Below are 16,814 nucleotides of genomic sequence, written 5' to 3'. Positions count from 1 at the left end.
AATAAAAATGTAATTTTTCATTATTAGTATTTGCATAAAAATTATTTTGATACCGATTTTTTATTATACTTCCTTTCATATTTAAATTTTATAAAATTATCAGTATTAAATTTCTACTTTATATAACTATTAAATATGAATTTTATATAAAGTTTACATTCGCTCATTTATCGATAAATAAGAACTAAATAATTACACTTTATAAAGTTAATATCGAATAAATTTAGACTATGAAATGCGTCGTATTACAAAGTTGGTTATGAGTTGAATGTTTTGATATAAAACTTATCGCATGGAGAAAATAGAATTTTCAATTGAAAAATCAAATTTTGTATTGGTTCAAGAAAAATATTGATAAAGAACTATTTATATTCCGTTAGGAGTTTTAACCAATATCATTTGATTTAGACTAAAAGAAAACATAGGCTAAAATACGAAAAACCTTATTAAAATTTCTCAAAAATTGAAAAGTGTGTTTCTAATAGACAAGAGAGGTTATTTATAATAGAAATAAAATCATAATATATAAAATTATAAAAATACCCAAAATATCTAAAAAAATAATTAAAATACAAAATTAATCCTCTAAATGATAGAATTTTCATATTGAACTTTGTGACGAGGCCTTCGGCTCTCGTCACACTTTTAAAAGTCGTGCGTCTCGAAATTTTTTTTTCGAAAAATTATCGTGGGTCTCTATCGGACGTTGGTAGCAAAAGTTAGACTCGGTCTAAGTCTACCGTAAAGTTCAAAGCTAATTGCTCCATATCAAATATAGTCTCTTATTTTTCTTGTTTACTTTTTCATTTAATTTTCATATTTCATTATTCACATTGCAGCATGATTGAAGATGGATGTTTCTTAGGATGGCTTTGCTGCTATATGGTGAAAAAAGTAGTTACCGAAAAATTCTTCTGGATTCACTTATAGATTATTTTTGTGGTTTAAAGAATTTTTAATATGCTACATATGATAATGGAGGTAAACTAATATGTGAGTATTTTTAATTTTACTTTTTGTTTGTTTATAAAAAACAATTTGCTTTTTGTTTGTTTATAAAAAGTAATTTACATGTGAAAAATATTTTCTGTCAACAATTTTTTCGTTAAAATATTTCTATATTATCAAAAGAACGTAATATTAATAATTAATCGATTTAGTTTGATTTTATTGAATTTTTTCTGATAAAATTGACTGAAATTGAGTTTTTGAACAGAATATTGCTCATCCTATTTAGACATGATATAGCACATAGAGCCGTTGGTATCTCTTTAATGGAAACATGTTAGCAAAGAGCCAAAATAAATGGGTGGATAGAAACTAAAGGGCAAGAAATTTCAACATGAACAATGGCTTGTGCTCTTGTGGGTTTGGTGATTCCAACTCAGGGCCACATTGGTCAGAAAATGGCCCTAATGGCAGTGCTGTGATACCAACTTTTGTCTTTGCATATGAAGTTTTTAGACCAATTGATTGAAAGGTAAAGACTTTGGATAGCTCCTCTAATTATCCATTTACATGCTAATATTGCTAATGCCTAATGCCATGGTCTCACTTTTTGCTAGCATTGTACATCAAAATTTGGACAAGGCAACATTGCAAGCCAGCCTAAGTTTTGGGAAATTTATTATATAGTCCCTGTAGTATTAAAAAAACTCAAATATTAAGTCTTTTAATTTTATAAAAATATATACTAATTAATTTTTTCATGTTGAAGGTATTTTAGATTTTTTTTATAACACTTAATAGTTAAAATTAATGAAATAATTAATTACTACGGTTTCATATATTTTTTTATAATTAAGAGACTAATTAATAAATTTATCTTTATAGGGATTAAATAGTAAAATTTTTTTATTAAACACCCTCCAAACTTATGTTTTATCCTTTTGGGAATTGAGAGTGGGACATTGAGACACTAGATGGACCCCATTGCTTCTTGTTTGTACCCACAACATAATGCTAGCTATGACAAATTATTAGTAGTTATCACCAAATTTATGGTATATCTTTTAATTATATCATCTATAATAATCATGAATAATTATTATTATTTTTTTTTTTTATCAAAGGAATAATTATTATTAAATTTTGGGCTACATATACAGATTAATGCTTATCTGTTGAACACTTTCTTAGAAAACAATTCATATAAATATTTTATTTTAATTTTTTTAATCCTTAGAAATATTGGAATCTCAAATTAATTTAAAATTTTAATCCCCTCTATATTTTATTTATTAATGTTTGATTTTTATATATAGCGGATTTTATTTTAAAATGATTTAATTTTCATAAAGTATTTTTAATTATATTAAATATAAAATTATTTATATTTTAATAAAAAAATAATTAATTAAAATTTTAAATATTTATAAAGTTTAAATAGGTTATAAATATTTTAATTTTTATAAATTAAGCTAAATATTTTTCAAAGTCTATCTCAAAAGATATGGGTCTCCAGATTGAGTCTCTATTGAAATTAATTTTTATGTAAAAAAAATTATTAGATATGAATATTAATATGTTTAAGTCAAATTTGATGTCGGTAGCTTCAAATGTCAAATAATTGAAAAAGAAATCTATAATACAAAGTATTAAATTAAATGGATACAATTTGAATGCATTTAGACTTTGTGATAAATAAAAGGTATCTGATGAGCTCAAAATGGAAAGAAACTTAAAGTGATCTGTAATTCTGTACAACAAAAGTAGATACAGAAGTAGAAAAAAAGCGAGGTGATAGGTATTTACGATAGTTATTTCGATATTTAAGTTAATAATTTATTAAAAAAATAAATATAAATCGATTATTTAAATTTAAAAGGACTATAAAAATATGTATTTTAAATTTTTATAAAAGATTAATAGTGAATCTTCTGAAAATTTGATTAATACCGGTTAACGAATAAAAAATCTTTGATTATAAACGTAATGTAATCTACAGTATAATGGTAATTTAAATGTTATGAAAGATTGGATCGATCATAATGTTATAAAAGATTGAATCATCGTAAGAGAGTGAGTTTTTTCGTTATTTTGAGTATTAACTATCACAATAATTAAATTTTTTTAGATTTTCGTGATCGAGTGTTATAATTTATTAAAATTTTACTACGTGACTCTATTATATAGTAACAATTCATGATATATTTGGCTGAATATTGTAGCAAATGAGTATCTCATAATTCATACACTAATTTTTTATTTTAATTAATTTGGGTGGTTAGTTTTTCAAATTAACTCAATAAACATATATAACACGAGATTTATTGTTTTTTTTAAATAATATTTTACATTTTTTATGTTATAAAATAAATAAAAATTAGGAAAAATTATAAATAGGTAGCTTTTATGATGGAAAGAAACAACTACAATATATATATGTGCGTTAAGAGAAAGGCAATTATATAAGATTTTTTTTTCTTTTTTTTTTAAAATTTGATTTCTATTAAAATTAAAATTAAAATAATATATTTTAATTTGCATTTAGATTTTATAATTTTTAAGTTTCTAAAATAGTTTATCATAAAGATGTTTGGTGAAAGTAATTGAGGTTAGATAATTTAGTATTACATTTTAATAGCAGTTCTGAAATTATTATCTTAATATTATAAGAATAATAATTTAGCTGTAATTTAAAATAATTAAACATTTAAATTTTTACTACATAATAATATATTTAAAATATAAAATTTATTTATATTTAATAAAATTATAATTATAACTATATTTTTTTATTAAAAATAAAATAAATAAATCACTATTTTATATTATAATAATAGAGGTAAATACATCAGCTTTTAAACTGTTATTATATATAAAATGTAATAATTTATACTCGCTATTTTAAATTAGAATGATATTATATATTTTTGTATTTTTAAATTTTCTACATATTATTTTAATAAAAAATATCATACTTTATTATTATTACATATAAATATTATGCAATGATTGATTTTTTTCCCTCTTTTATTTATATAATATAATACAGTTAATCAAATCTATATCTGTATGGTAATTAAAAAAAAGTAAAAAAAAAAATATTTTTTACATTAAAATAACATATGAATTTTAAAATAATTTCAAATAATAATAATAATAATAATAATTGTATTTTAAAAAATAAAAAACACCAACAGAATGATGTGTCCTTTTCAGATAACTTTTAAAATTTGTGAGAGGATAATGTTGATATACACAAACAGAAATAAAAATAAATTAGATGATGCACATTCAAAAATAAATATAAAATAAATGGAAAGAAGTGTAAAAAATTTAAAAATAATTAAAAAAAATCCATGACTGTCATAATAAAACTAAACCTTTGACCGAGTCGCCCACCCACTTCCATGGTTCGTGTAACACACAGCTCGTGTAAGGACTTCCAATTTTTTAGTAATATCGAAAATATGTTTTACTTAAATAAATGTATTAAAATTTCTAATAGAAAATTCGATAGTTTATTTATTGAATAGAAAATATATTTTATTCGGTCTATAATTTTTATTTATTTTATTTTTTTATATATAAAAAATATTTAAAATAATAATTAAATTAATTATAATATATCATGGACGAGACCGTATCCAAGAAAATCACGTTAGCCCAAAACCTATGAAATTCCTACCAATCCAGTATCTCAAGTCTTGATTCAAACAGGCGAGGCAGGCCGGATCAACCGCAAGCCTAGATTCAGCGAGAAATAATCTAGCACGGTGATGTGACGTGAGGAAGAATAGCAGATCCAGTCATTTTGCAGCCCTGCATCTGTAAACGCCAAGAGAATTAAATGGCCGTCTGGCGTGGAGAGAGTTCTGACATATCCGTACATACGGATCTAAATGATAGAGACATGTGAGACTGTAGTAGGGTCACTAGCGGACAAAAAAAAAAAAAAAAAATGGGAGGAATGTCTTCCTCTTCGATCAAGTTTTAACTCATACTGTAAACTCCATTTTCTGAATCTCAAAAATATCAATACTTGTAGAATAAGTATATTCACACAAACATTATTTTTAAAATTATACTTTAATTATTATGTATCAACAAATTAATAATTTTATGTGTATTTCCTTCTGAAAATAAATCAATATTTATATATATCTACCCTTATTATTAATTTTATATTTCAACATTAACCATTATCAATGGTATGCAATATAATACTAATTTAAAATATTTTTATTAATTGTTAATATTTTATGCAATTTTATTAAAAAAACTCTTAAAATACATTCTTAGATAAAAATTATTAGAAAATTGTGTTGCAGTGAGAATTGAAATATATGAAATTTTGAGAGAATGAAAAATATTAGAGAAGGAGAATTTATTTGAAATGCGTGCATCTAAATAATTTTTTTTAAATGCTATTTTGAAAATTATTAGAAAATAGATTTTAAAAAAATAACATTAAATAGTTATTAAATTCTCCATTTGTTCTATAATTTTTTTTATAATTTTTTATTATCTTAAAATTAGTAGAAGAAGGGGTAGGAGAGGTAATGTGAGCCATATCGGGCATTTTAATATCTCACTAAATGTGTCAACAAATATCACTGATAGTGACACTAATTCTAGTGCTAGTATTGAAGCGGTGAGTAAAAAAGAAGATTCTGGTCAGTGTCCTCATATAGTTCTGAAACTATGAAGCAACTGAGGGGGATAGTGATAAAGAAGATGGTAGTGATGAGGTTGAACTGTCAAATGTATTTAGTGGTAAAGAAGACGAACATAGTTCAGAGAGTGATGGTGAGACTTATAAAGACCCTTTTAAGGGTTTATATGCATGCCCTTTTGAAAGTAAAGAAGGCAAACTTAGTAAGTTCAAAGTAGGTCAAGTTTTTAATGACGTAAAAGCTGTTACGGAGGCTTTAAGAGATTATGCAGTTAAAGAGGATATGAGATACATAGAAAAAAAAATGATAACATGAGGGCGGCAACTGTTTGGCTTTTAAAGGGTGTCAGTAGAAGTATCATACAAGTGTCTTACAAGACCAAATTATATTTATGATTAAGACCCTGAATGATACACACACTTGTATGAAACCTACAGATAACAAGAACTCTAACTCAAGAACAAAATGGATATCAGAGAAGCTAATGAATTTTCTGAGAGCAGGTTATGATATGTTATATGAATTGATGCATCAAATTTTGATTGAGAAATGGGGAATTAAAGTACCTTTTGTGGCAATTGTATAGGGAAAGAAACCTTGCAAAAGCACAAAACATTAGAGAGCATGAAGATAACTATATAGTAAGTTAAAGAAATACTTATTTTTCTTGCAGAAGTATTACCTTGGAAATGTGGTGAAAATACAAACAGATACAATAACTCAAGAACAACCTGAGATAGTATTTAAAAGGTTGTTTATATTTTTCGAAGCGATTAAAGAGGGTTTTCTAAAGGGTTGTAGACCCTTTATAGGATTAGATGGCTGCCACCTAAAGGGGACTTATGGTAAAAAATTTTCATCGGCTATGATATTGGATGGCAATAGGGGTGTGCTTCCTTTGGCCTTTACATTTGTGGAATCTGAGTGTGTAGATAGCTGAAATTTCTTTTTGGAGAACTTGTGCCATTGTATTGGAGGAGGGACAGAGGATAAATTTTAGACATTTATATCAAACCGAATAAAAGTTAGTGATATTTATTCTCTTACAGTATATTATTAATAATTTTTCTTTACTAAATAGCTGGGGATTAATTTTATTTTTATTTTTTGCAGGGATTGGTTGATTCTATCAAAAATTTATTTCAAAATACATACCATTAGTTCTGTTGTAGACATATTTTTTCCAACTTCAATAAAGAGTTTCCACGGATGCAATTAAGAGATGACTTTTGGAATTGTGCTAAAGCTACACACTCATATGAGTTTTGGCTTCATATGAGATTGTTAAAACCAAAGAAAGACCAAAACCCTTATGATTGGCTCATCTAACATACCTTTTGTAACGACCCCAAAATGGACCGTCACCGGCGCTAGGATTCAGGTCGGCTTAAGGCCGCCAGAACCCGTAGCAAGCTTGTTATACTCTCTGTGTACCTGTAAATCTCATATATGATCATACATTTTCTGTGAAAATAAACACTCTTTTTTGAACCAAGGCTTAACCTGTGCATTCACTATCTCTATACTCTGTACTCTGTACTCTGTACTCTGTACCCCTGGCTAGAGCTTGCTCTAGATGGGTTAACTCATACCTGTTAAGCCTGATTTTTCACATACTCTGTAAAACATATACATATACAGATCATGTACATAACAACAGATTTACATCACAAACTACTAAGTCAAGCACATCTGTAACTGAAAACATAACTATTACATCTCTTTAACATTACATGTCCACTCTACACTATTACATTTCTCTTTACTCTTTCTATGTTCTGCTGACTTGCCCTGTACACTGTATACTGAACCTGCAAAACTGGGGTTAAGGGAGTGGGATGAGCTCTATAGCCCAGTGAGTAGAACAGTAAAACAAGTCATAAAAATATGATCTCATGGAATGCGTCATAACACAGTCAAACCACATCAAGAGTAAACCTGTCACCACATAGTCCCAGTAACTCTGTGCCAGGGCGTAGAATCGAGCACCTGGTCTTCCTGTCATATATGTATATGTGTATATAACACCTCTGTACTTACCATTGCCAGGGCATAGTCAAAGGCTCCTGGTCTTTACTATAACTGCCAGGGCGTAGTCAAAGGCTCCTGGTCTTTACTATACCTGCCAGGGCGTAGTTAGAGGCTCCTGGATTTCCTGTCTGAGACTATTGGATCATTCAGCATTTACCCACATCAACAACTAATTATGCAATGCAACATATTCGTGGATACTAATGCAATCAACCTATGGCATAATCATGATGCATGAGATATGCTAAAACATTCCATTGTGCAAGTTCAATAAAAGACTTAAGTTTAGTTCCACTCACTTCTGGCTATCTGGACTGACTGATTCTGCAGGCTCTGTAAACTCTGGAGCAGTACTCACTGCTGCTCTCTCTGGTTCCTCTGGTCTGTACCTATACAGATGGACTCAAATGAGGGACCAAACTAGCTTATGAATAACTCTATTAACCTCCCTAAGAATCCCCTTAAACTCACTCAACTAGCCATGCAAAGCATGCAAGAGAAGGCTGGACAGAACACTTTCGGCGGCAGGTTCGGCGGCCGAAAGTCCTCTCCAGAGACGAAACTCAAGCACTTTCGGCTGCCGAACCCTTTCGGGGGCAAGTTTCGGAGGCCAAAAGGCACTCCAGAGACGAAAGTATCTAACCTTCGGCAGCACCTTCGGCGGCCGAACTTCCCTCCAGAGCCGAAAGTCCAAAAGCTCGGGGGCAAGCTTGGGCAGCCGAAGCCACCTCCTCACACCTCTTCAGGGGTTCGGCGGCCGAATGTACCTTCGGCGGCCGAACCTGAGTTCATCAGCAGGGCAGAAACTTGCCCTGCCTCTTCGCCAAATACACAAAACCCTCTCCAACTCAAACACCTCACTTCCTCCACTTGCATACACTCATGTATATGCTTAAAGGGGTCAAAAACTCCCTAAAAACCCCAAACACACAACACAAACAACACAGAAACAAGCAACTCTCCATCAATCCCCTAAACCCTTCAGAAAACAGAAAAACAAGCGCAGGATCTTCACTTACCACTTGAAATTAAGAAGATGACCGATCCTAACGTGGCGTTTTGGAGCAACTTGCCTTCAAACTCTCCAAACGTCAAAACGTTGAGTGTTTAGCTTAAAACCTTCAAATAATCATGAAAACTAATCAAATCTTTGCATGATTTAATGAAAACATGAAGAAAGACGCACCAAGGGCAGGATCTCACCTCAGAAGACAAAAGAAACGGTGTTCTCACTGCTTCAACCGACTGAGGGCCATTTATAGGTGGCTGGCCAGACCACCTTCGGCGGCCACACGTGAAACCGAAAGTCATGCATGTTCGGCGGCCGAACCTCAACTTCGGCGGCCGAACCTGGCTTTTCTGCCTTGGTTTATTTCACTCAAAGCCTCATTTCCTTATGCATAAACCTTGATGAACATATCAAAACATTTAAGAAAAACATAATTCTAATCCTTCTAGAGACGTCCGACATCCCGGACTCCACCGGAAAGTAGAAGTCCGATGCCGGACTCTAACAGGGTATTACACCTTTACTACAGTGGTCCAGGCACTCACTCATTTTGGCCAGAAGCTAAATGTGACAACTACATAGTCATTCAACAGTTGGATCGAGAAGCTTAGGGATATACCAATCATAAGTATTATTAAGACCATAAGACAGAAATTCATGTTGAGATTTTACAAGAGATTTGAGAAGGTAAGTACTTGGGAGGAAATTATCACACCAAAGGCAGTTATTGCTCTGAACAAGATAATACAACAAAGCATACGTGTGAAATTGATTCCAGCAAGTAATGAAGAATTTAAAGTGCATGAGGGTCCTTGCAAATTTGCAGTGTTATTGGGTAAGAAGACATGTAGCTGTGGATGGTGGGGATGGTGGGACATCTCTAGACTGCCTTGTAAACATGCAGTCAGAGTAATTGGTTACCAAAGAGGGGAGATCACTTAGTATTGCCATAAATATTATCACATTAGTACACATAGAAAGGTGTATGAAGGTATTATACATCCTATCCTTGAAAAGATGATAGAGCCATATGATGAATTTCCACCTCTGATGCCACCTCTATTAAGAAGACAGCCAGGTAGGCAAAAAAAGCAAGAAAAAGAGAAGAGGGAGAGCTTGATCCTACATTTAAGAGGAGGCATATTGCGATTGTTAATTGTACAAATTGTAAGCAATTGGGGCACAATAAAAGGACATGCCAATACGCTGTAGTAGGAGTGATAAATTATTCTTATATATTATATTTGTAGTGCATAATTAATTATTTATTTGATACTTTTTCACATTAATTCATTTATTTGCATGTAGTCACAATCAAGAGCCGGTGTTAGAAGACAACATGAGTCTCAATCCTCAGTTCAGCAATCACAGTCCACCAGTCAGGGAATATGAAGCCAATAACAGTCTCAATATTTTGCAGGAGTAGCCTTAATCCATTATTGGATAAACCCTTTAGCTGTGGGCGGTGGAGATGCCTTTTTTGTTGATGTATAGGAGATATAAATCTTACTTGATGTGCATGAGATATATATAACTATATTTTGTTGATGTATTATTGAGGATATAAATATTGGAGTAATATACATGGAGGCTATACATTTGGGGTTATTATGATTGAGGTTGTAAATTTGAAAAGATAGTATGTTGGTTTTAGTTTTTTTGTAGAGTGATATACGGAGAGCTAAATGTATGGTTCTTTTTTGTTCAAATACTATACTTCTCCTATCATTTAATGGAATTAGAAATTGATTAGTTCCTGCAATTTGAAAATGAGTAAATTATCTCTAATTAAAATAGCGAAATGCATGAAACTATTTGATTTCCAAATCTCATATATACATGTGTTGCTCATCGTTTAATCTTATTAAACTATTTAGTCCCTATATTAACTAAACTAAGAACTCGATGGTCCCTGCAATTTGAAACTGAGCTAGCAAATTATCTTTCAGACCATATGATACTAATATAAAATAGAGGAATACATAAAATAGTGTAAATAGAAATTTGATTTTCAAATCCTAGATATATAAGCAAGTATTTAGTGTGAGTGTGTAATCTTATTAAACTATTTCATCCCTATATTAGACATACATTAAATTGAATAGTCCTTATGTTACATCTCTGGAAAAACTATTTGCTTCCAGTAATTGGAAAATGAAAAATGTAAAATTATCTTAAAATCTGAATTTCATAGTAGTATCAACAGCAACAAAAAAAAAAAAAAAAACATATAGAAATACAGAAAACAGAGGATCGAAGTTCTATTTTCCACATTCTAAATTACACTTTCAATATATTTCATTTATATTTTACTTGTTCACACCCACAAAAACCAAAGATATAATCAAAATGGCCACAAGAGTCTTCAAATGCCCTAATAATGCTTCAGCTCTTTCCAATTTCAGATGCATCAACTTCTGCTCCTCTTTTATTTTCAATATCTCTTCCCTAATTTAACCTGTAATGCAATACTGCAGTTTCTTCATGATCCAAGCTATGGCTTTGTGCTATTGAACTTGGAGATTAAATTGGAATGCACCAACCACGCTAACTCCCACACACATTGTCATAACAGTAATAATATGGCTTATTTGGATTATCAATTGATTATGAGATTCTAATCCCAACTCTTTTTTCACACCTACAACTCAAATTTAATAACCTAACATCCCAACCACCTATATTTCCACTAAAATCCTTGTGACATTCTCACTCCAAATAAGAAAAAGTAAACAAGATTTAAGTAAAGAAGAAGAAATTCTTACCTTTTTCCTAAACTAACAACATAGAAGATGAAAAATTATATATTTGCTTGGTTGCCATGTAAAATAAGAAAAGAAGAAGAGAGATGTAACAAATTAGGGATTTCAATTTGGTTTAGACCTTTTAAACATTACAACAAGGTTATTTTTAAAATACAAATTTTCTCTCTCTTCCTTTCTCATCAAAACTAACAGCATCAAATTATTAAATTTTTTAAATATAAGAATTGGTTCAGTTTGATAAAAACTAACGGCACCAATTGAATCGACTCATGTTTAAACCTAAATAACTTATAATGTTTAAGTGTTTTTTTTTTTTGTCATATGAGATATTGAGTTTGTTATATTTATTGAAATTAAGATGTCTATTTGAAATTGATTTAAGAGTTAGGATTTGAGGTTTATGACATGGAGATCGAATGTCTTCGTCGCTTGTATGCATTTTCAATTTTTATTCAATCGAATTCAACCGTTATTTATCGGTTGGATTTGATTTAATTATTTTTTTAACTTGTTTTTAAATTTCGATTTATTCGAAATTAAAACAACCAAATTATCTCCCTAAAAATTACCCTTATACCCTTGATGCATAGGTTGCCTTATGCACACGCCATTCGGCACATGCTAGTTGGCTAATGTGGAAACTGTTGCTCAAGCCTGCCATTTTATTTGGAAGAATATTATAAGGTCCTCGAATTTTTTGAGAATTTAATGGTTCATCAAATTTATATATATTTTTTGTAAAATTAAAATATTTAATCATTTTATTAAAATAATGATTAATCCTTTTAAATATATAATTTAATTTATATAATTTTAAATATTCATATTATTAAAATTTTTTTATTAAAATTAAATAAAATAGTTAAAGACTATTTTAAGAAAATAATTAAATAGTTCAATTTTATTAAATATGTAAAGTTTTAATTGATTAATTTTAAAATAGAAATAAATTAATTTATTTTATAAAAATAGAAATTTATTTTATACACAATCGAAAAAAATTCATAAACATGTGATTTTGAAATTATCAATTTTTTTTGAAAAAAAAAATCAAAATTTGATTGTTATATTGTCATTTAAAAAAAAAAAAGAAATTAGAAGGAGTGCAACGTAGCGTGAAAGAAAGCGCGTGAGCATGACAACATCCAAATAAGTAAAAAAATCCAACATCGAAATTCTTTGCTAAATAAGCTGCGGAGACGAAGGGAGAGAAGAGAAATGAGGTCGGAATTAAATTCAAATTCACGCAAAATTCAAATGTCATCCAAATGAAATTCCTATTAAATTCACGCGTTCATCCCGTCATGAAATCCGTGTCGTAGTCTCTTCTCTTCATCTTCCATAACAAAAATAAAAATTAAAAAACAAAACTTTTTCTTTAATTTTTTTTTAAAATCTTTTTATTATTTGTAGAGATATAGATAGAAGCTACAGATACTTAGAAAGTGAAATTTTAGAGAGAGAAAACCTAAGAAAACCACACAGGAAGAGAGAAACAGCCTGCTTACCTTAGCTTAGCTTTGCTTTAGCTTGCTGATAATTGTTTTTCTTTCTTTATTCCTTCGCCATTTCCTCAGGAAATGCTAAATCGAGAGAAGTTTTCTGCTCTTCGATTCCTCCATTGACATGACCCTTATGCTGTGAACAAGGTATTGCTGCTCTTCGATAATACTTAAGTGAAATAAAAGTTGCAAAACTTTCCTTGTTGTTTTGTCCTTATAGTTTGATTTTGTGTAATTTCTTGCAGATTCTATGAGTTTGATTTGATTTATCTACTGGGTTTTTGGTAAAGTGAATTGGATTAGTGTTGAATTTGGGGTTTTGGGTGATAGTTAGAAGGGTTTTTGTTAGGGGCGTTGTAGAAATATAGATTAGGAGTAGTTTTTCAAGTTCAAGAGAATGGGTGATACTGAAGAGGCTAATAGTGAAATGATGCAAAGGCTTCATTCTTCGTTTGGGACAACGCAATCATCTTCTTCAATGCCTAAACAACCCTTTTTATCAATGAACCAGCTTGATATACCGCAATTGAACCAGACCCAAATTCGTGCCAGGCATTTTGCACACTTTGCACAGAATTTTAGCTCTGATAATAGCAAACGAGTAGGGATACCGCCTTCCCATCCCAATCAGATCCCACCCATTTCGCCGTATTCCCAGATCCCAGTGTCTAGGCCTGCGAGCCAGCAAATGGCTTCTCCGAACTTTACTCCCGGACCTACCCATTCGAGATCTTTATCTCAGCCTTCATCATTTTTCTCACTTGATTCACTGCCACCTTTAAGCCCGGCCACTTTCCGTGATTCCTCTTCAACGTCTGCGTCTGACCCAATATCAGTTGATGTGTCCATGGAAGAAAGGGATGGAAGCTCTCATTCCCTATTACCACCCTCGCCCTTTAGTAGGAGTAATACTTCACGAGTTGGTGAGAGCTTGCCTCCACGCAAGACACATAGAAGGTCTAACAGTGATATTCCATTTGGGTTTACAAATGTTTTACAGTCTTCACCACCTCTCGTTCAGTTGAGGGGTTCAGGTGCTCTAGAGAGGTCAGTATCGGGGAAAGAGAATTCAGGGGTGGGTAAGCCAGTCCAGTTGGTGAAAAAGGAATGGGAGAGAGGTGGTGATAGCAATGCTGAGGGGATGGGCGAGCGGAAATCTGAAGGTGAAGTTGTGGATGATTTATTTTCTGCTTATATGAATTTGGATACAATTGATGCACTGAACTCCTCCGGAACTGATGATAAGAATGGTAATGAGAATCGCGAGGATTTGGATAGTAGAGCTAGTGGGACTAAGACTAATGGAGGTGAAAGCAGTGATAATGAGGCAGAAAGCAGTGTGAATGAAAGTGGTAGTAGTTTGCCAAGAGGGTTGAGTCCTTCAACTGAAAAGAGGGAGGGGATCAAAAGGTCTGCAGGAGGGGATATTGCTCCAACCACCAGGCATTACAGAAGTGTTTCAATGGATAGTTTCATGGGAAAGTTGAACTTTGGGGATGAATCTCCAAAGCTGCCACCTTCACCTGGAACTCGACCAGGACAACTGTCACCTAGTAATTCATTGGATGGGAATGCCTTCAGTTTGGAATTTGGAAATGGTGAGTTTAGTGGTGCTGAGCTTAAGAAAATTATGGCAAATGAGAAACTTGCTGAGATTGCAATATCTGATCCAAAGCGTGCAAAAAGGTACCTGTTTGCTCTACTTAATTGCTTCTGGTTGTTATTAGAGGTTTCATTTGCATGATTGCTTTGATTTTTTTCAACTGGTTGGTCCATTTTAGGATATTGGCAAATCGTCAATCAGCTGCCCGTTCCAAAGAAAGGAAGATGAGATATATTTCAGAATTGGAACACAAGGTTCAGACTCTGCAGACAGAAGCTACCACGTTGTCTGCCCAGCTTACTCTTTTACAGGTGGCGATTTGGAATATGTAATTTATGTTGCTTATGTCTCTAATTTTGCCTCTTCTAAGTTCTATTGTTATTGCCTTCTATATTGCATCCAGAGAGATTCAGTCGGACTTACCAACCAGAATAATGAACTGAAGTTTCGTCTCCAAGCCATGGAGCAACAGGCACAACTCCGAGATGGTATGGACATTTTTTCCTTCCATTCTTACTTGAATATTATTCCATTCATTTATAATGTGGCATATGTGAAGCATATTTGCTAGCCAAAATAGTCATTGATGTTAAAAGACCTTGTCTTTAGTCTCATGCAACTAATGATAAACCAACATCTTGAATTTATAATTTGGAAAACGTAACTGTTCAAATTCAAAATTCCTCAACATGATACCGGGATAGTCAACCACATGCTGAATATCTTAAAGCGGGGTATGTTAGGAACTTTAAAATTATTAACACATTATTTATGTGGAATATCAGTTCATGTTTGACTAATATCTTTTTGTAGCCATTAATCATGCAATCACTACGGGAGAATTTTAAAATGTGAGCTTTGATGTCTGAATGTCCTGATGCAATACAAAATAGTTGCAAGAATTTCAATATGTTTATACGCTGCATAATGGTACAAAACTGTGTTAGTTGTCTCTTTTTCTAGAGAAGGAGACAGAAGGTGATTTAACCAAGAATGCAACTACTGGTTTATGATTTCCCTCTGAGGCTGAAACCCGTACAAGCATATCAATATGATTGGAAATCCTTTTAAGAATTGATTGGTGATGGGAAACACATGCTCACCTTTCTCCCCGTCTCTCATTTGTGTGGGGTAATGAGAACACCAAAAACACTCACATTAATGTCTTTCTGAAATGTTTTTCTATCATTTCACAACCAATTATTGGATGTAGTTTAGGTCAAGGATTCAAGATCAGGTTACGTTTGTAATATATGAATGAGCTACTTCATGATCATTGGTGTTGTACGGCATATGCGATTTAGTTGATTTCCTTTGCTTTGTGCTTCTGTCTTTATCCTAGTGAGTTAGGTTGAAGTTGTGAAAAAGAGTGTGAACGGGGCTTCTTTTGAGGTGTTTCTTTTTCCGCTATTGTTTCCCTAGTTCTTATTTTTTGAATACTGAGTGCTTTGTAGATTAATACTTGATTGTGTTGAATTGAGACAGCACTAAATGAAGCGTTGACGGCTGAAGTACGCCGATTGAAGATTGCTACTGCAGAGATCAGTGGGGATTCTGACCCAACCAAGGGCATGGTTCAGCAGCTTTCAATCAACCCCCAATTATTCCAGCTTCAACAGCCACAGTCTTCCCAACTTAACATGCATCAGTTGCAGCAGCAGCAACAATCATCCTCCTCGATGAACATGCATCAGTTGCAGCAGCAGCAGATGCAGCTGACGCAGCCACAACAACAAAATGGCAACACATCCTCAAATGCAGAGTCCAATCAATAGGATGTGAGGGATACTATGGCTATTGCCTTTTATTTATCATACAATTTCTGGTGCTTATTTGTTTGTTCAATGCATTCATTCATTAGTTTTCAAGATCCTACAGAAGTACTTGTGGTAGTTGATACTCGAACTACATTACCCGTCCAACTCGGAACACCATTTTCAAGTGATATACAGGCCTTTATACATATGTTAGTTTATGGACATAGCTTTTATTCATCTGTATTAGATATATAAATCATATATGAGAACATTTGTTAGACCTGATGTTTTGTTGAGACGCCAGATGCTTTGAACTGGTACTCTTATTTGTTTATTTCAGTGAAAGAAATGCTTGTGGATTTGCTTAGCTTGAGGCTGGGCCTATTTATTTTGTTCATTGCTTTGTGAATGGATATGAAAATTCTAATTCTGCGGATCCATTGTAATTTGTGCTCGGTGTTGCTGAAAAATACTGATAATTTTACGTACTTTCCTGGATTTAGAGCCCAATGTAATTGGAATCTGA

At 31.9% G+C, this 16,814-nt stretch overlaps 1 protein-coding gene across 1 annotated transcript; it reads left to right on the top strand.

Moving 5' to 3' along the window:
* The first annotated feature begins 12,806 nt into the window (after window positions 1–12,806).
* LOC110613400 (bZIP transcription factor 29) lies at window positions 12,807–16,683 on the top strand. Its single transcript, XM_021754495.2, has 5 exons — window positions 12,807–13,075; window positions 13,174–14,614; window positions 14,710–14,842; window positions 14,935–15,019; window positions 16,017–16,683. Exons 2-5 carry the CDS (start codon window positions 13,326–13,328, stop codon window positions 16,304–16,306), a joined length of 1,797 nt encoding a protein of 598 aa, XP_021610187.1. The 5' UTR covers window positions 12,807–13,075; window positions 13,174–13,325; the 3' UTR covers window positions 16,307–16,683.
* The last annotated feature ends 131 nt before the right edge of the window (window positions 16,684–16,814 follow it).

This window comes from Manihot esculenta, chromosome 4, assembly GCF_001659605.2.
Source record: "Manihot esculenta cultivar AM560-2 chromosome 4, M.esculenta_v8, whole genome shotgun sequence".
NCBI lineage: Eukaryota > Viridiplantae > Streptophyta > Magnoliopsida > Malpighiales > Euphorbiaceae > Manihot > Manihot esculenta.
The sequence above is the reverse complement of the archived record's forward strand: the minus strand, read 5'-3'. Positions and strand labels throughout refer to the sequence as shown.